This window comes from Octopus bimaculoides, chromosome 3 (assembly GCF_001194135.2).
Source record: "Octopus bimaculoides isolate UCB-OBI-ISO-001 chromosome 3, ASM119413v2, whole genome shotgun sequence".
Classification (NCBI taxonomy): Eukaryota; Metazoa; Mollusca; class Cephalopoda; order Octopoda; family Octopodidae; genus Octopus; species Octopus bimaculoides.
In genome coordinates, this window is record NC_068983.1 from 36,532,254 (window position 1) to 36,552,727 (window position 20,474).

At 38.6% G+C, this 20,474-nt stretch overlaps 1 protein-coding gene across 1 annotated transcript in view; it reads right to left on the minus strand.

Moving 5' to 3' along the window:
* LOC106873908 (uncharacterized) overlaps nucleotides 1-20,474 on the minus strand; it is a 324,095-nt gene that overhangs the window by 235,412 nt on the left and 68,209 nt on the right. Inside the window, exon 2 of the mRNA XM_052966147.1 lies at nucleotides 11,081-11,139. Coding sequence (XP_052822107.1) covers nucleotides 11,081-11,128 — 48 coding nt within the window. The 5' untranslated portion in view covers nucleotides 11,129-11,139. The remainder of the gene's footprint in view (nucleotides 1-11,080; nucleotides 11,140-20,474) is intronic.

The window sequence follows — 20,474 nt, forward strand, 5'->3', positions numbered from 1 at the left end:
CTTTTTTTTTTTTTTGTTTAGCTTCATTGATGTTGAAAGGAAGTGCAAGAGCACTCCCTCCACGCCATCATTACATTACATTGCTCCCTTGCTTTGAAGTAAGTGAAGAGATTTAATGACGTTGTGATGAATACAAAATATCTTGTGATCACTGAAAAGTCTCGGTTAATAAGTGCAAAGAAATACTGGGGCACCTAAGTGGAGTTGAACAGCTATATCAATGTATCTTTTTGTTTTTTCAGTGCAGGGACATGAAATGCATGATCTAACATGCACACACACACACACACACACACACACAGAGGATAAATAGAGACTTTACATATGGCACTCCCACAGCAATATCATTTCTACTTCAATTAATATCATTCGTTATTTAAAAGCTACAGATAAAACATATTAGAACACCATTAGGTTTATAGCTCATGTGACACTATGTATGTATGTATATATATGTGTGTGTGTGTGTGTGTGTGTGTGTATGTAAATCATCATAATCATTGTTTTTAGGTACTACAACACACTCAGATACACACATGCATGGCGTGTACAAGTGTGGGTATATGTGTACACGCACACACACACACACACACACACACGTATACACACACACATTTGTGTGTGTGTGTGTGTGTGCTGGCTATTTGCAACATCAATGTCTGTAAAGATGCTGATGTTCTATATATTGTGGCATGCAGTGTCCAGTGCTTCCCACTGATGAGGTCTGGTAGGTCGAAATCACACGATACAGGAATTCCAGTGCCCATAACAGATAATTCTCATCTGCTATGATCTATATGTGTGCTTATATGCACCAAGCACCTATATGAGAGGATCTCTCAAGGCTAATAATTATGCAGTATTTGGTGTTCTAACAAAGCACCCAGGTTAAGGTGGATATAATGATTACCATTTGCTTACCAACCATATGGTTTCGGGTTCAGTCCCATTGCGTGACACCTTGGGCAAGTGTCTTCTACTATAGCCTCGGGCCGACCAAGGCCTTGTGAGTGGATTTGGTAGATGGAAACTGAAAGAAGCCCGTCATATATATATATATATATATATATATATATATATGTATGTATGTATGTATGTGTGTGTGTATGTATGTTTGTGTGTCTGTGTTTGTCCCCCCAACATCGCTTGACAACCGATGCTGGTGTGTTTACGTCCCCGTAACTTAGCGGTTTGGCAAAAGAGACCGATAGAATAAGTACTAGGCTTCCAAAGAATAAGTCCTGGGGTCGATTTGCTCGACTAAAGGTGGTGCTCCAGCATGGCCACAGTCAAATGACTGAAACAAGTAAATGAGTATAGACAGATATGTTAATAAAATGTACACAATTACAAACGTTTAATTTTCCATGCTTGCATGGGTCAAATGGAATTTGTTGAAGTGGGTTTTCTACAGCTGGATGACCTTCCTGTGTCCAACCCTTACTTGTTTCTAAGTAAGATAATATTTCCCTGTGATCAAACATCTTTTCACAGAAGATTGAAAACAAACACCACCACTTACATGGTGGTGACACTTGTTTACAACTAATGTGAGATGTCAAGGCAAGGAGACAATCTCACACAAACACACACACACACACACACACACGCACACACACACACGCACACACGCACACACACACACACACACACAGAGGACATCTTTTCAATCTCTTTCTATTAATTTTCCACTCTCAAGGCTTTAGTCAAGCTGGTGGGGATAGTAAAAGACACTTGCCCAAGGTGGCATGTAGTGGGATTGAACCTAAAACCATGTACTTGGGAAGCAAACTTCTTACCAAGCAGCTGTGCCTATGCAATATATGTATCTATACATGCATGTGTGCATGTAATACACATATCTTATGTCGTAAAGAAAGAAATTTTAATTAACTTTAACCACACCATTGTTAATGAGAACATCCATTATCTAGTTAGGAGTTAAAAAAAGGAAAAAAAGAAGCATGGAAAACAACACTGAAGTTTTAATTAATAAATTAAATAATATAATTAAAATTATATAATTAAAAAATTAATTAAATATAGAATGCAGTAGGGAGGAAGTCCAAACTTTGAAGTGCAGTGACAACTCTAAACATGTTTCAGATTTAGTGAACCTCTTCACTCAAGCAGAGTCTAGCCTTTACTGTAGATCTTACAATGATTAAAGATGTGTGTAGGACTTTTCTGAATGAACACTTAAGGGTGTTATATCTTGGAAGAATGACGAGAGGAAGAAAACATTCAGGAGTATACCACCATTTTAATATCCACTTTTCCATGCCTGCATGAATCAGATGGAACTTGTTCTGACAGATTTTCTGTAGTTGAATGCTCTTCCTGTCACTAACCCTAATTTGTTTCCAAGTACAGTAATATCTCCTCAAGGCTGGACATGTTTTCATACAAGACTGATAACAAAAGACACTGCTTGTATGATGGTGAGACTCATTTACAGCAATCATGTAATATCAAGACAAGGTGCTAGCACACACACACACACACACACACACACACACACACACACACACACAAAAGTCTTATTTCAGTTTTCATCTATCAAATCCACTTACAGAGCTATACTAGAAGACACTTGCCCAAGGTGCCACACTGTGGGACTGAACCTAGAACTAGCTGGTTGGGAAGCATGCTTCTTAACCAAACTACCTCACCTGCACCTATATCTGATATATCAGAAAACTTATTAGAAGTGGATGCTAGTATATTTGTCTACTGACGAGGCTTAATAAGACTGGAACATACCCAGTATGGTCACCACACTGCTAAAGATTAGACCTATTCCCCATTACAGTCAATATATAATGAATTTTAATTAATTAAAATCTAAGATTTGCCCTGGAGCTTTGTTTTCAATTTCAATAAAAATTAATCAAGTAGATAATGAGTGTTCTCATCAGGAAACATATAATTTTAATCAAAAATTCTCAGAGTATTAGATCAACTATGCATGCATGCACGCACTTCACTATTAATTTTTCATACACCAGATGTCCCAAGGCATTGCCCCCCCTCCCCATCATAAACTGATTATGGAGTTGAGTTTCTGTACCTTAAACAGTTACTATTTCAGTACAAACAATTTATTAACCACCATGTGTTGACAGCCACTGTTGACCTGATCCAGACCCCACATGCATGCATCTCTGTGTGTGTGTGTGTAATATGCTAATTAGCAAAAGCCTAATGAAGACAAGTAGCTCATAAGGGCATCTAGAAATGAAATTTGGACCAGGTTTCATAATATGCTTTTTTGACATATGTGCTGTGTGAATTTTTCTCAGGTTTTTAATTCTGTTGTAAATTTCTAATTTAGATAGGTTTCTTTAGTATCTAATGATGATATCAAATGATGTTGATCTATACATCTCAGGAGTGGCTGTGTGGTAAGTAGCTTGCTTACCAACCACATAGTTCTGGGTTCAGTCCCACTACATGGCACCTTGGGCAAGTATCTTCTACTATAGCCTTGGACTTGTGAGTGGATTTGGTAGATGGAAACTAAAAAGAAGCCTGTCATCTCATCTCATCATCATTGTTTAACGTCTGCTTTCCATGTTAGCATGGGTTGGACGATTTGACTGAGGACTGGCAAACCAAATGGCTGCACCAGGCTGCAATCTGATCTGGCAGAGTTTCTACAGCTGGATGCCCTTCCTAACGCCAACCACTCCAAGAGTGTAGTGGATGCTATTACTTGCCACCGGCATGAGGGCCAGTCAGGTGGTACTGGCAACGGCCACACTCAAGTGGTGTTTTTTACATGCCACCTGCACAGGAGCCAGTCCAGCAGCACTGGCAACAACCTCGCTCAAATGTTTTTTCATGTGCCAGTAAGGTGGCACTGGTAACAAACATGTTCGAATGGTGCTTTTTGCGTGCTACTGGCACGGAAGCCAGTCTGCTGCTCTGGCAGCGATCACGCTCGGATGGTGCTCTTAGCGCCCCACTGGCACGGGTGCCAGTCATCGAATTTGCGTATTTGATTTGATCTCGATTTCACTTGCCTCAACAGGTCTTCGCAAGCAGAGTTTAATGTCCAATGAAGGAAAGGTACACCTAAGTGGGCTGGTTACACCCCTGGCATAGTTCATGTGTTATGGTCTCACTTGGCTTGCCCGGTCTTCTCAAGCACACCATATTTCCAAAGGTCTCGGTCACTAGTCATTGCCTCGGTGAGGCCTAATATTCGAAGGTCATTCTTCACCACCTCATCTCAGGTCTTCCTGAGTCCACCTCTTCCACAGGTTCCCTCAACCGCTAGGGTATGGCACTTTTTCACACAGCTATCCTCATCCATTCTCGCCACATGACCATACCTGCACATTTGTCTCTCTTGCACACCACATCTGATGCTCCTTAGGTCCAACTTTTCTCTCAAGGTACTTATGTTTGTATGTGCATGTATATGTTTGTTTGTCTGTGTTTGTCCCCCCAACATCACTTGACAACCGATGGTAGTGTGTTTACGTCCCTGTAACTTAGCAGTTCGGCAAAAGAGACTGATAGAATAAGTACTAGGCCTACAAAGAATAAATCCTGGGGGCGATTTGCTTGACTAAAGGTGATACTCCAGCATGGCCACAGTCAAATGACTGAAACAAGTAAAAGAAAATTAAAGAAAAGAATATATATTCTTCAGCTACAAGCTTGCAAGATTGTTCTATATTCCATTAGAATTCATTTCATATACTCGTGTGTGTGTGAGAGAGAGAGAGAGAGGGAGAGAGAGAGAGAGAGAGAGAGAGAGATAGAGAGAGAGAGAGAGAGAGAGAGAGAGTTGGAAAACTGTTTCATACAATAATAGAACAACCATCATGAACTTGCTCTATTTTGACTATATGACAATAGGAAAGCAATATAATCATTATCTAAGTATAACAAGAGTAATCATAATTTGCATAGAATGAAAATTTATTTACATGTTTAAAGCATATTTAAACCTGTTCCAAAGCAAAAAACTGCATATATAACCCAAATTTTCAGCAACTGGTATTGCAGTTGTTAGCTTTTCATGGCAGTGATACAAACTTGTCCCGTGTGTATTGTCAGAGAGAAAGACTGCAGCTATTAATAAACTAACTGAACAGGACATTTGCTAGTCTAAAACTGGCAACCAGTCAGCTTTGTTTTGAGTTTATTTTTCTCATGCTGGCAAGGGTTAAATGGGTCGTTATGGTCTGCATCACCTTGCATACACAACAACAGAGAAAAACCATCTAATTTTGGTATAGTGTTTGGCTGACAGTGTAATCCAAATGCATATTATCCTGACACCCACACAACAGTGGTTGTTCTAGGTAAGGAGGACTGAATGGTCTACTTTGCTCTAGAGGTACTGTGCTCGTAAATGAGTACCTCGAGGTGCAACTTGTGAAATTCTCCTTCAATTATATTTTCTATTTTAGGCATGTTTTCTATGGCGAGATGTCCTTTCTTATCATCAACTATTCTACAGAATGTACTTGGTGTATTCTATTGGTACTAGAAATGTTGTGCCATATGAGGGGGGGGGAGGGGGGCTAAAAATTACCCACTACTCTATATCAGTTCACCTTCAGAGTTATTGTCCTCCTGGACAGCAAGCCAGAGATGTAGCACATGGAGCCCACACCTGTCACTATACAGAAAGAGGAGGACCTTAACAGCCAAATAGTGGAAGCATATGATGGTGGTTTGATGCAGCTTAGAATAAAGGTTGCCTCCATTATGTGGGCAGGGGTAGCAAAAGAAGGGTTGTAAAGGTATCTTAGTGTGCATACTCGACAGAGTGTAAGTGCCTTGAGAGAAAAGTTGGACCTAAGAAGCATCAGATGTGGTGTGCAAGGGAGACAACTGCACTGGTATGTTCAAGTGGTGAGAATGGATGAGGATAGATGTGTGAAAAAGTGCCACACCCTAGCGGTTGAGGGAACCAGTGGAAGAGGTAGACCCAGGAAGACCTGGGATGAGGTGGTGAAGCACGATCTTCGAACATTAGGCCTCACTGAGGCAATGACTAGTGATCTAGACCTTTGGAAATAAGCTGTGCTTGAGAAGACACAGCAAGCCAGGGGTGTAACCAGCCCATTTATGTGTACCTTTCCTTCATTGGACACTAAACTCTGCTTGCGAAGACCTGTTGAGGCAAGTGAAATTGAAATCAATTCAATAACAGCACCACATGACTGGCATCCGTGCTAGTGGAGCGCTAAGAGCACCATCTGAGTGTGATTGTTGCTAGGGCTGCTGACTGGCTTTCATGCCTGTGGCACGTAAAAAGCCCCATTCAAGAGTGATCATTATCAGCGTCGCCTTACTGACATTTGTGCCAGTGGCACGTAAAAGCACCCACTACACTCTCAGAGTGGTTGGCATTAGGAAGGGCATCCAGCTGTAGAAACTCTGCCAGATCAGATTGGAGCCTGGTGCAGCCATCTGGCTTGCCAGTCCTCAGTCAAATCGTCCAACCCATGCCAGCATGGAAAGCGGATGTTAAACAATAATGATGATGATATAACAAATAACAGAATATAATCACTTAATAGGAATTCTGCTGCATTCATGTTTTGTTTTTAATTATTTTAAAAGCATGGTTGAGTGGGTATCTTCTGAGCAGTCAGAAGTGAGGGTATCTTATGGGTAGTTACAAACATGGTTACCTTCTGGGAAATTAGAAGTGTGGGTATCCCTATTGGTGGTGGTGGTGGTAGTGGGGCATATCAAGATTTCCTGAAGGAACATTTTTTTATCTCTTTGAGTTAGAAAGGAAGAGTGGAATGTATCTTCAAACCAGAGAAAGAAACCTTTTGTAACCAACAAAGGTAACAGCTTCTGAATTTTCCTCCATCCTGTTCTTATTCTAGCTATTACACTCTCCATGCATCCTCCCCAACTACAAATTTGATCCCCTAAGTAGCAGAAATTATCTTCTACCTCTAATGAGCCACCAGGGAATTTGAGCAAATGAATTTCCAGAGTCTCTATAACCTTTATGGATCCTGTGTATCTTCCACATATGAACACTACCTTTTCTGATAATCTTCCAATTAATCCACTGCATCTCTTGTGTATCCATAGCTTATACTGGGTACACTATATGGAATTCCTGCCTACACCTTTCCTACAAATTGAGCAAGGCCACCAACCTGAAGGGTGTAGGATCCTGTCAGTTTTCTTGCTCATTAGGACTTTAGTCTTTGCTAAGTTAACCTTAAGGCCCTTAAATTCCAGGTTTTGCTTCCATACCTGGAATTCCTCTTCTAACTCTGATATGGAATCTGTTATGAGGGCAAGCTCATCAGCATATAGTCTTGAATTCCTTTGTTATGGCCTGGAGGACAATGATGAAATGGAGGGGACTAAGGAGTGAGCCTTGATGAATCTCTACTTGTACATCAAATCCTTCACAGTAGTTGTGTTTAACTCACCTTACTGACAGTGTCTTTGTATATGGCCTGTACGGCTTTCACTTTTCTATTCCCAGCCTCCACAGTGCCCACCGTATCACACAGAAGGGTACTCTATTGAAGGCTTTCTCTAGATCAACGAAAGCCAAATATAATGGTTTATTCTTAGCTGAGTACTTCTCTTGAAGTTGCCTGACTATGAAAATAGTGTTGGTAGTGTTTCTTGCATAGACGAAATCGAACTGCATTTCGTCAAGCCTAATTCTGTTCCAAATTAATTGGACCATAATTCTTTCTGTAATTTTCATCACCTAATCCAAGAGTTTGATGTCTCTATAGTTGCTTCATTCTAAAGCATCACCCTTACCCTTGTAGCAGCTAACAATAATGCTGCTATGCTAAGCCTGAATGACCTGATTAACTATGCGGGTGACTAGCACGTTCCCTACCTTATCAGATATCTTGAGCATCTTCGCCATGATTCTGGATGGACCAGGAACTTTCTCAGCTTTCATGTTTTTAAATGCCTTATCTACCATATTGCTATCCACTAGGATAGCTGGTCCCTCTGTTGGGTTCACATGAGGGAGACTTCTTTGTCCCATTCATTCTCTACATTCAACAGTCTCACATAGTAACTTTTCCACGCCTCTCTCTCATCCCCATGTACAAGAATACCATTATCCATCCACACACTTCTCTCCTACACACACAGTGTGTGTGTGTGTGTGTGTGTGTGTGTGTGTGTGTGTGATGATGATGATGATGTAAACCTTGCTTAGCTTCCCTTTCTCTCCCATCCTTAAAATCTTCCTCTGTTAAATAATTTCCATCAATAATTTTGAATTGTTTTCTTTCAGTTATAAAAACCAAATGAAAACAACAAAACAATATGGCTGCTATGGCTGCACAAAGCCTTGGGACCATATTGAAAATGAGATGATACAATAGCAACCCACACATTATGCACCAAAACTAAAATTTATAATGGAAAACATTAACTTGCTGATACACACACATGTATATACATTCATACATACATTTGTAGAACATAAAAGCATGCATACATACATGCATACAAAAAATATCCATCCTATCAAATAATTTTAGATTATTTCCTTTTGCTTGTGAAGCCAACCAAAGAAACATGGCTACTTTAAGCCAACCATCGTAATACATAACAGAAATTGAAACAGAAAACAAATGAAATAATATTGAAGAAATAAGAGAAATACTTCTAACCAAGAAATATTTACAACCCTATTAATAAGGGTTTGGTTTCAAATTTTGGCACAACGCCAATAATTTTAGTCGGAGGGGTGGGATTGATTACATTGACTTCAACACTTGACTGGTACTTATTTTATCAAACCCAAAGGGATGAAAGATAAAGTTAACCTTGATGAGTTTTAAACTTGGAATGTAAATAACTAGAAAAAATGATACAAAGCATTTTGTCCATCAAGACAATGTTCCAGTACACAAGTCCTTGGTTTCAATGGTTGCTGTGCATGACTGTGGCTTTGAACTGGTTGAACACCCTCCCTATTCTCTTGATTTGGCTTCATCTGAAAAAAACACTTGACTGGAAGGATGACATCATATCTGCTGCTGATGACATTTTTTGACCAACAAGACGAGAGGTGCCTTCACCAATGGGATGCAAGCACTGCAACACTGATGGAAGAAGTGTGTGGATTGCAAGGGGGATTATGATGAAAAATAAACCTCATTTGGTCACATTCTATGAGAGTATCTTGGTTAGCCTATAAACTTTTCAGTCAGCCCTCATACTAATCATTATGTGAGCTTGCCACCACTCACTGATGTCTCATACTTAACATTCCTCTCCAGTTTCTAAAATGCTTTATTCAGTGCCATCTTCAAATTACCAAAGTCCTAAATCGCCAGGCAGTATGTTCAAAAATAAAAAAATTCAAAATCATTTCACACTTGCATGACACATAACACCAAGCCACCATTCAATTTGAAACTATTGTATAATTAAGAAGCTCACTTTTCAAGCATGTAGTCTCAGGTTCCGTACCATTGCATAGCACCTTGGGCATGTACCCTCTACTATAACCCTGTGCCTACCAATACCTTGTGAGTGGAATTAGTAGATGGAAACTGTATGGAAGCCTGTCATATATATATATAGATGATACACACACACACACATATATACATATACATGTACATATACATATACATGTGTATAATCAAAATAAGCAATAAGGATGTCCACCAGTAATGCTTAGTTTGATTTTAACCACCTTATTTTGAAATTGTATGGATAATACTGTACTAAATTCTGGTGCCTCAACTTAAGTACCTAATTCATCTCAATCTAAATGTTTTCTATATATATATATATATATATATATATATATATATATATAGGCTGATGATCCCATATTTCTAAAAAGCACTGGTGAAGGCATCACATAAAAGCACCTGTACACTTTGTAAAGTGATTGGTGTTAGAAGGGTATACACTGAAAGAAACCAAGTGAATGTCAGGTGATATAAAAGCCATGGGTGTTTTCATGTGCCATTGACTGGCTAGGCAGAAATTGTGGCTAGTTAGGCAGAATTGGCACTCTGCTATTATCTTTTGCAGTAGTCGTAACCTTACTCATCCCAGGATCTCCCTTTTTGTGGCACGATCCTACCATTTGATCCTCAGGATCTTTGTGAAGCATCTTTGATCGAATACATTCAGTTTTCTATCCACCCTTACCGTGTTCTTCCAAGTTACATTGGCAAAGATTGAGCATATATGTATATATATCTATGTGTGTGTTTGTATCTTTATGTTTGTCTCCTCAACCCTGGTTGACAACTGGTAACTTAGTGGTTTGGCAAAAAATACTGATAGAATAAGTACCAGGTTTTAAAATAAGTATTGGAGTCAATTTCTTTGACTGAACCCTGCAAGGTAATGCTCGAGCCTGGCTGCATTTCAATGACTGGTAAAAGATAAAAGATAAATTATTCAATAGAAACCAACAGAAGGGAGGAAAAGGAGGGGAGTTTAGTTGGAAAATAAGGCTTACTTGAACAGAGTGACCAAACTTTACTTAATTCAGTATATAACACAGTAAATCAGTTTATTTAATGGAGCTGTGGAAGCCTGTCATATGGATACCCTTTCTAACACCAAGCACTTTACAGAGTGTACTGGGTGCTTATTTTATGTGGCACCTTAACCAGTGCTTTTTAGAAACATGGAACCATCAACCTATATATATATATATATATATATATCTACATATATATATATATCGGCATTCGCCATGATAGATCGCTGACCACTACATTTATATTTTTTTTCTCCTTGTTTCTTTCTGTGTTCCTTTCAGTTGAAGAGCGTAGGGTCGAAACGTCAAAGACTTTCTCTATTCCCGAGCGTTAAACTTTTGTTGTTTACACCACCTGTCTTCGTCTGTTGTTTTTTTCATAAATTCTCCCATATATACATATCTCATCAGTATATATATATATATATCTCATCAGTGTATATATATATATCTCATCAGTGTATATATATATATATATATATATATATATATATATATATGACACGGTTCCACTGTTGCCCATCATTAAACTTCTAAACTAATAACTGCCATGAAAAGAGACAAGAGAAAAAAAAAATTGCATAAACTTACCCGCACAGGTTTGAGCCATGTATCACAATTTGGGTTGTCACAAGACATTTTCAAATCATCTGAAAATAACAAGAGTTTTGTTCGATTAGAAGGAGTCCTCATTTAATGGAGTTTTATTTAATGTCATTTCATTATATAGCTGATCATCGTCATCATCGTCATCATCATCATTTAGCATCCATTGCCCATGCTGGCATGGGTTGAATGATTTGATCAGGGCTGGCAAGCTGGAAGGCTGCACCAGACCCCAGTCTGATTTGGCATGGTTTCTACAGCTGGATGCCCTTCCTAACACCAACCACTTCATGGGTGTAATGGGTGCTTTTACATTCCACTGGCACAGGTGCTATTTGCATGACACCAGTATCTGCTATGACTGCAATTTTACTTGGCTTGATGGGTTTTCTTCTCAAGCATGACATAATGCCAAAGGTCTCAGTCATTGCCTCTGTGAGGCCCAACACTCGAAAGGAGCTTTTCATGTGCCACCAGAATCAGCCTCTTTTCCTCTGTGAGGCCCAACACTTGAAAGGTGCTTTTTACATGCCTGTTACATGACACCAGCATCAGCCACGGCTACAATTTCACTTGGCTTGATGGGTCTTCTGAAGTACAGTGAAATTATATAAAAATACTGTAAAATCAAAATTTGCAAAGTACACCCCACAAACTGATTCTTTTTATTTCTTTCTTTTGTAACTTGGTGTGTTTTTGATTCAGTAAAAAAATGAATAAATAATGATAGCTATATCTAGTCACTGAATTATTTTTTATTTCATAAATGTCATCCAAGATATGATCTTTATGTTTATTATGTACTTGATAGAGATCTAACTTTTAAGGTTTTGCAATACTTTGAAATATAAAATAAACAATGAAAACTAAAGCATGATATTGTATTTAAAAGATACCGATCAAGATACTTCTACAGCAGGGTTTCTTTGATCTTAAATGCACTCAGCATAAAATGCTTTATTTTTGATTTTCCAGTAACTCATTTAATACCTTTAGACAAGGTATTAAATGAAAATTATAATAAATTGGGACAAATCAAATGGAGAGAGGCAAGTGTAAAAATTAAAAATGGTGTGGCTAGGCAGCAAAATACTAAAAAGTTGGCCAAATTAAAAAAAACAAGCCATCATCATCTTCACCACCACCACTGCCACCACCTTCATCATCACCATCATCAGCAACATTGTCATCATCACCATCACCACTACCACCATCACCATCACCACCAACATTATCATTATTCAAAGTGCATGCCATGGGTCGGACAGTTCAACAGAATCCACTGGGTCTGAAAACTGCATTGTGCTCCAGCGTCTGCTTTGGTATGGTTTCTACAGCTGAATCCAGCCACTTTACAGCAAGTACCGAGTGCTTTTGTTCATGGCATCATCGCTTGTGAGGTCACCATGCAGACAGCAAAACTAAAATCTCCTGAAACAAGCTACAGCAGAGAGGGAGGCAGCTTTATGCTATGAGATGAGGGTTTAAAATGAGAGAGAAGGGGACAGGTTTGTTACTGCAGAGTGGCTACATGCCTATTCGCCAGGCACATGCCATCAGTAATTACTCAGGGTAGGCAGTTGGTGACATTTATGTAGTAAAACACAAAAAATAAGTGAAACAACCACGTGACTAAGTTGAAGGTAGATTCACTTCTGCCTTTATAGCATGTAAAGAAAACGTTGTAGGAATGTACACGGCACGTGTACTACAGTAGTATTATGTGTGGTTTAAATACTGAGATTGAAAAGCAGGGGTGAATTATGCCTACCTAATCTACAAAAAAGTAAAATATTTTGCATTTTATGCATAGCAATCAGAGTAACCTTCATAGTTTTATTGAATTAGGTGCACATTTTGCTATAAAAGGAAAATGTTGCTATTGATCTATTTTATTCAAGGCAGGCAATGCCTACCATGCCTAGCTAGGTGGCATGGCCTTGTTATTCATATAATAAAAGAAAAGGTGGAAGAGGACATTGGAATTGGAAAGAGATAAAAGTAGTGGTGATGAGGTGTCAGGAGGGACTTTCAAGATATGAGATAAGTGGAAGTGACTGGAGACAGGAGAACAGGAAACATTGATTGGTAGAGGTTGATTGGTTAGAGATAGGGAATGAGTAAGAGGATGAATATTATGAACAAATATAGGGAAGGTAGGGATAAGTAAGGGTGATAAAGAAGAGTGACAACTGTAGAAACTGGGTAGGGTTGAGGAGTTGGCGATAATACATGTGCTGTGGGAGGTAGGGGGTAGAAAACACTCTTTACAATATTTGCTTTGTAAATATTACTCGATTTATTCCCATTGCAATCGTGACTAAATGTACACTACGCTACTGTTGTCTGTGTGCACCAAAACCAAAACCAAAACAGCAAAAGTGCACCATCAGAAACTAAATTCAAAATGTTAAAGAGATTTGATGATGGATAGCAAGGTGTAAGGTACCTAAAAGATTCTCAATCTTCAATCAGCAACAGCATGAACAATTTACAATAAGGCAAAAAAAAAGTTTATGCTCAAAGTATATCTTTAGCTGCTAGAAAATTAATTCAAGAACAGAACCAACATAATGGAAGGTATGGAAAGACTTCAGAGAATATGGATATACATATCATTCATCAGCACAAGTCTACATGTTTATTAAATGTTATACAAATGAAAGCTTTAACGATAACAACAGTCACCTCACACTGTGTCCGATAAATCCTCATGTTCTAGCTGAATAACTAGTCACATTCATCTCACTCATCTGGGAAGGGGATGCAGAGGTCATTGAGTGATGTCTCTTTTTTATCTAATGAAATGATTGTCTTTAAATTTTAGCACAAGGACAACAATTTTCAATTGCTTTGAACCCAGTGCTCAAATGGTACTTATTTTATTTCACCCTGAAAGGATGAAAGGTTAAAGTTAACTTCAGCAGTATTTCTTAAGGGATTTCGATGTGGAAGCCATTGATGATGAAAGGAAGGGTCTATATGAGTTACATGAGACCTGCAATGCTGTATGAGAGTGAGACATGGTGTCTGAGATAGAGAGAGAGATGGAAATTTTGAGAAGGACTGAGAGAGCAATGGTGAGAGAAATGTGTGGTGTAAAGTTGTTTGATAAGAGGAGGACTGAGGACTTGATGGGGATGCTGGGGTTGGAGGAGTCAGTGGAATGGCTGGCAAGAGTGAATGGAGTGTGGTGGTATGGGCATGTGTTGAGGAGGGATGAGGAGCATGTTCTGAGGAGGGTGCTTGAGTTTGAGGTAAATGGACCAAGAAAGCAAAGTAGACCGAGGGACAGGTGGAGGGGAAGATTGGGAAGGTTGGCTTGAGAAGGGAGGACGCCCAAAACAGGGCAAGATGGCGAGATGGTGTGAAGGCAGTCGCTCTGGCATTGAGGTAGATCTGACCACTCCTGTAATTGGGGACAAAACCCGGATTTAAAACACTAGATGGGTGATGACTAGCTATATCACAAATGCTAGTGGAAAGTTGAGAGCAAAAGAATAAGAGAAAACAACCACAATGTATTTTATGTAGAGTAAAATCTATCCAAGCTACATTGCAGACGTCTTGAGTAACAGAGAGCCAATGTAAGCTATTAATCAGATTGTTGAGATGTGCTATCTCAACAATCTCCTGATTTAACTTTTTTATAACAGAAAGCAGATATATCCACTTAAAATTTCATTACTCTTAATTGTAGAAAGTTGTTTTATGTACCAATCTATCTTTTGTTGTGGAATATCGTACTTTGAAACTATTTTGTCAGGTTTATTGAAGCAATGTGACTTGCAAAACATACCAATTCTATTTATTGGTAGATATTTAACATCATAACTGGGATGACCATGAAATTTAATTTTGCAATTAAAGGGTTAATTAAATAAATCAAGAAGATGTAATGACATTACTTGAATCAAATTGTAGGAAGAACATGAATAGATGTAGTTTATTATTATTAACAAGGTGGTGAACTGGCAGAATCATTAGCTGCTTTGCAGCGCTTTGTCTGTCTGCACACTCTGAGTTCAAATTCTGCCGAGATCGACTTTGCCTTTCATCCTTTTGGGGTCAATAAATTAGGTATCAGTTGAACACTGGGGTCAATGTAATTCATTGATCCTCTCCCGCCAAATTTCAGGCCTTGTGCCTTTAGTAGAAAGGATTATTATTATTATTATTATTATTATTATTATTTTCATATACACTCAACAGATTAGGTTGTTTGAAAAGAAAAGAATCCTAACATCGGGCTACAACAAGTATCCTTAGATGCCAAGAACCCTTTTAAGTATCCTAGCTGTCCCTAATAACACTGTTTTCTGCAGCTGTACTAAACTGGGTTTTATGACTATTCCCTTTATCCATCTGTTCAGATATTTAGGAACAGTTATTATTATTATTATTATTATTATTATTAAACAGAAGTTATAGAGTGACTCAAGGATTGAAAGTTTTCATACATTCATGGAGATGGGACAGCACGATGCTGAAGAAGATAAAAGCGGGGTTGGGGAACCATTTCAAATTTTAATAACAAGTGAGGATTTGTATGAAGTGAGACTTTCCAGTTTCTAGATAAAAGTTACAGCCATTTCACCAAAGATCTGAGAGAGAGAGGGAAGGAGAGGAGATGGGGAGAGAAGAAAGAGAGGAGACAGAGGAGAGACAGAGAGAGAGGAAAGAGAGGGGAGAAAAAGGAAAGAGAAAGATGCTCAAAAGCAAACAGTTAATAATAAGGATACAAATGCTACAAAGAATTATATGAACAGAAAAAAAACAATAATGCAGAACATCAAACACTGGACATGTTCTTTAAGTAAATAGACATCTTATTGATTTTTATTAATATATCTTAAATGTATTTATAGCATACACATTTCTGTTTAATATTAGAAGTGTTTTGAGTCTTTATTAAGAAGTTTATTTATGTTTTTGTGACTAGAAATATACTGTAGGTGGGCAAATTGTGCTTATATCAGTGTATCATTGAACCTATGGTAAAATTGGATTTCCTTTACATCACACTTCTCAAGAACCAGTCAGCTGGTTCACAATATGCAGCCATAATGGAAGCAATCAACGTTGGATAAATAGAGCCTCCATCATCAGGGTAGTAAAGGTCTTACATTTCAAATCATAATGCAAAGACGTTCAAAGGGGTGAAATGATTAAATGTGGAGAGCTAGCAGTATAGGAGGGAAGAAGTAGAAGGGTTGGTGGGGTTATGGAAAGTGTTAACACAAGGAATGGTAAAAGGAGATAAGAGAGCTAGTTCTTCCTGAACATTTTGGTTTTTTTTCAAGCATTCACTCATTACAAGGTCCTTAGAATAAAATGGACTCTAGGTGACAATGAACATTAGACTTAAAAGACTGGAGGTCATATTGAAGTGAAAAACAAGACTGCAGAAGGGAATTCCAAAGTTCAGAGGTGCGAGGGAAGAAACTGGTATTGCAAAATGCTTTATGACATTTAGGAGGTTGCAGAGTATACTGATGAGAACTGGATACAAGTTTAGTTGATCACTGATAAGTTCTTAAAGGAGGAACCAGAGAAGAGAGCTCAGCTGGACAATGTCCATGATAATACTTATAGAAAAGAGACAAGTAAGCTACACAACGACAATGGAAGGGAAAAGAGAGTGAGTTAGAGAGTAAGATAAAGAGAGTGATAGTGAGGCTAGATTGAAACTGGTTAGTGGTTGACTGGCTTCATCCAATTTCTTGCTTATATTTACACTTCAAATAAACTACTTAAGGTAAACAGAAAAGAAGGATATTAGGAATTGTATTTTGAGTTTTCTGAAGCAGAAGCAGGGTTATTGATAAATAAACAATGGAACAAACAGAATTTAGGGAAATACAGCAGTAGGGGAGCAAGAGGGTCGGCATAAGTGTTGTTGTTTAGTCCCCAGGTCAGTCCTAACCGAGCAGAGCAAACACATTCCAGCCACATGACCACATGATGTTTCTCTCATGTAGTATATATCTAGTGCTACATTGTCTAATGCATCCCTCCCTTTTTACTAGTGTGGGAATTTAATCCTCATTATCATCGCCATTTTCTCCAAGTCCCTTGAGATATTTGTTTTGCACTGAGTTGTAAACACTCACTTGAAATGCAGAGAACCAGTGACTGATCTTTCTCTTTTACTCTTTTACTTGTTTCAGTCATTTGACTGCAGCCATGCTGGAGCACCGCCTTTAGTCAAGAAAATCGACCCCAGGGCTTATTCTTTGTAAGCCTAGTACTTATTCTATCGGTCTCTTTTTGCCGAACCGCTAAGTTACGGGGACGTAAACACACCAGCATGGGTTGTCAAGTGATGGTGGGGGGACAAACACAGACACACATATATATATATCTACGACGGGCTTCTTTCAGTTTCCGTCTACCAAATCCACTCACAAGGCTTTGGTTGGCCTGAGGCTATAGTAGAAGACACTTGCCCTAGGTGCCATGCAGTGGGACTGAACCCGGAACCATGTGGTTGGTAAGCAAGCTACTTACCACACAACCACTCCTGTGCCTATGTTGAAAATCTATAACCAACAAAGCTATCGCTTACCTGAAAAGTTTTTGCTCTGTTATAAAATGCAATATATAAATAAGACTAGAGATATATCTGAAGGAAAATTCATTTATTAAGTTATGAAATAAAGAAGAAGCCTACACAAGAAGATCACTTTCCTTTTTTTTTTTTCTCACAGGATCAAAACAATTTGGAATAAACTGATCAAAGTTTCATCAGATTTAACACAATCTTATTTCTTATGTTTATGCGCACACACACACACACACACACACACACACACACACACACACACACACACACACACACACACACACATGCATGTATGCACGCGCACAAACGCATGCACACACAATTTCTATTTATCTCTCTTTTTCTTCTTTAGAAGTATCTTTTATCCTTTACTTGCTTTGATCATTAGACTGTGGCCATGCTGGGGCACCACCTTGAATAAATTTTAGTCAAATGAATTGACCTCCAGCACATATTTTTCTTTTAAGCCTGGTACATATTCTATCAGTCTTTCTTGCTGAACAGCTAAGTTATGGAGACATAAACACACCAAGACCAGTTGTCAAACTGTGCTGAGGAACAAACACAGCCACAAATACACACACACAAACACACCATCATCATCATTTAACATCTGCTTTCCATGCTGGCATGGGTTGGATGGTTTGACTGAAAACTGGTAAAACATGGGGCTGCACCAGGTTCCAATCTGATTCGGCAAGGTTTCTACAGCTGGATGCCCTTCCTAATGCCAACCACTCCGAGAGTGTAGTGGGTGATTTTTACATGCCACCGGCACGGGTGCTATGACCTGACACCGGCATCGGCCACAACTATGGCCTCACTTGGCTTGATAGGTCTGCACAAGCACGGTATATCACCAAAGGTCTTGGTTACCTGTTGCTGCCTCCATGAGGCCCAACGCTCGAACAGATCCTGTTGAAATGTCCAACTCATACCAGCATGCAAGACAGATGCTAAATGATGATGATGGTGATGGTATGTGTGTGTGTGTGCGCGCACATAATTGGTGGTGATGATTCCATTAGAAACAAAGGAACCACTTAAAGTAAGCTACTCAATACATCAAGTAGAAAGTATATTCAGTTATTATATATTTCTTCTGCTGGGCTCAAATCTCATTTGCAGACCCATGGAAAACGAACCTCCACCAACTTTTCTGCTTACATATTTGTGCACACCTTTCAATGCTGTGTATGCCATAATGTTTGCAAATCTAACGGAGGCCTCAAAAGACATTTTAAGATCCTTAAAGATCAGAGCTTCACTGCAGCTCTTGGTGGTCCAAATCGGATATGCAATTTATGTGGGTGTCTTTTCAATACATTGTCTGGTTTAAAAAGCCATATCAGACACAATGATGGATCTAAGGTGTAGGTACAAGAGCTGGTCAGACTCTGCATAAGAAGTAGACAACCACCATATATATATATATATATATATATATATATGGGAGAATATACAAAAAATAACAACAGACGAGGACAGGTGGTGTAAATAACAAAAGTATATATTAGTATGACGCTCGGGAATACGGAAAGTCTTTGACGTTTCGAGCTACGCTCTTCAACAGAAAGAATACGGAGACAAGGAGAAAAAACACGGAGAAAAAAAATTGAATAGTGTTCAGTCAACGGTCAATCATATATCTTTTATCATTTCTTTAACTTGTTTCAGACATAAGAATGTGGCCATGCTGGGGCATCACCTTGAAGCATTTTAGTTGAGCAAATCAGCCCCAGTACGTTTATTTAAGCCTGGTACTTATTCTGTTGGTTTTGTTAGCTGAACCGCTAAGTTACAGAGATGTAAACACACCAACACCAGTTGTTAATCAGTAGCAGGGAGACAAACACAGACACACACAGCTTCTTTCAGTTTCCATCTCCCAAGTCCATTCACAAGGCTCACAAGTTATTTTATGGCATTCTTTCGTTTGAAACAACCAAGTTGTCAACTCGATCATATGGTCAATCATATGGGATCATATGAGTGTTTGCTAATTTCCGTAAAAATTATTCATTTCTTTATGCTTTAAAGAGAGCAGAAATTGAAAGAAAGGAGAAAGTGGAAAGGTGACATTTGTTTTGAAGTGAGAGCAGAAAGTGAAAGATATATATACATGTATATGAAATGGACATATATGTATGTATGTGCATATGAGAGGGAGAGAGAGACTGAGAGAGAGAGAGTGAATGAGTGAAGGCGTGTTTTGTCATGTATGTGTAAGTGGCACTCATTTGCTCTCTCTCTCTCTCACACACACACACAAACATTATCTTCCATAAACACATACATAAATACATATGTATACATCTTTTTCGTATGTATGTGTGCATGTGAGAGAGAGAGAGAGAGAGAGAGAGAGAGAGAGAGTGACACAAAATCTCTCTTTTATATAAATATAGATAATAAGCAGCTTTCTTTATGATAGGACAGATGTGACTAATGAAATGAAACATTATTCACACTCGCTGACATACTACGACGAAATACCCAAGATGCAGATAAGATAGAGATTTTTTATTTATTTACGGCCTCAAACATCTCATAATACCTTGCGCTTTAGTTTTTGCCCCCTATTATTTATCTTGTTTCTCTCCATGAAATTCAATTGAATTCAGTTGTTGTCTTAAATTCATGCTTATTCATTTTCTAAGCTTCCTAAATTCATGCTACGTTATATTCTAATCACCCAGAATTCATTGCTCTTTTAAAAAATTACGATTTATGCATTGTTGTCTCTCAAATATTTAAAATCTACAATTAAGAGCCCTATCTACTCGCTGGCGGTACCTACCCACCACTACCCAT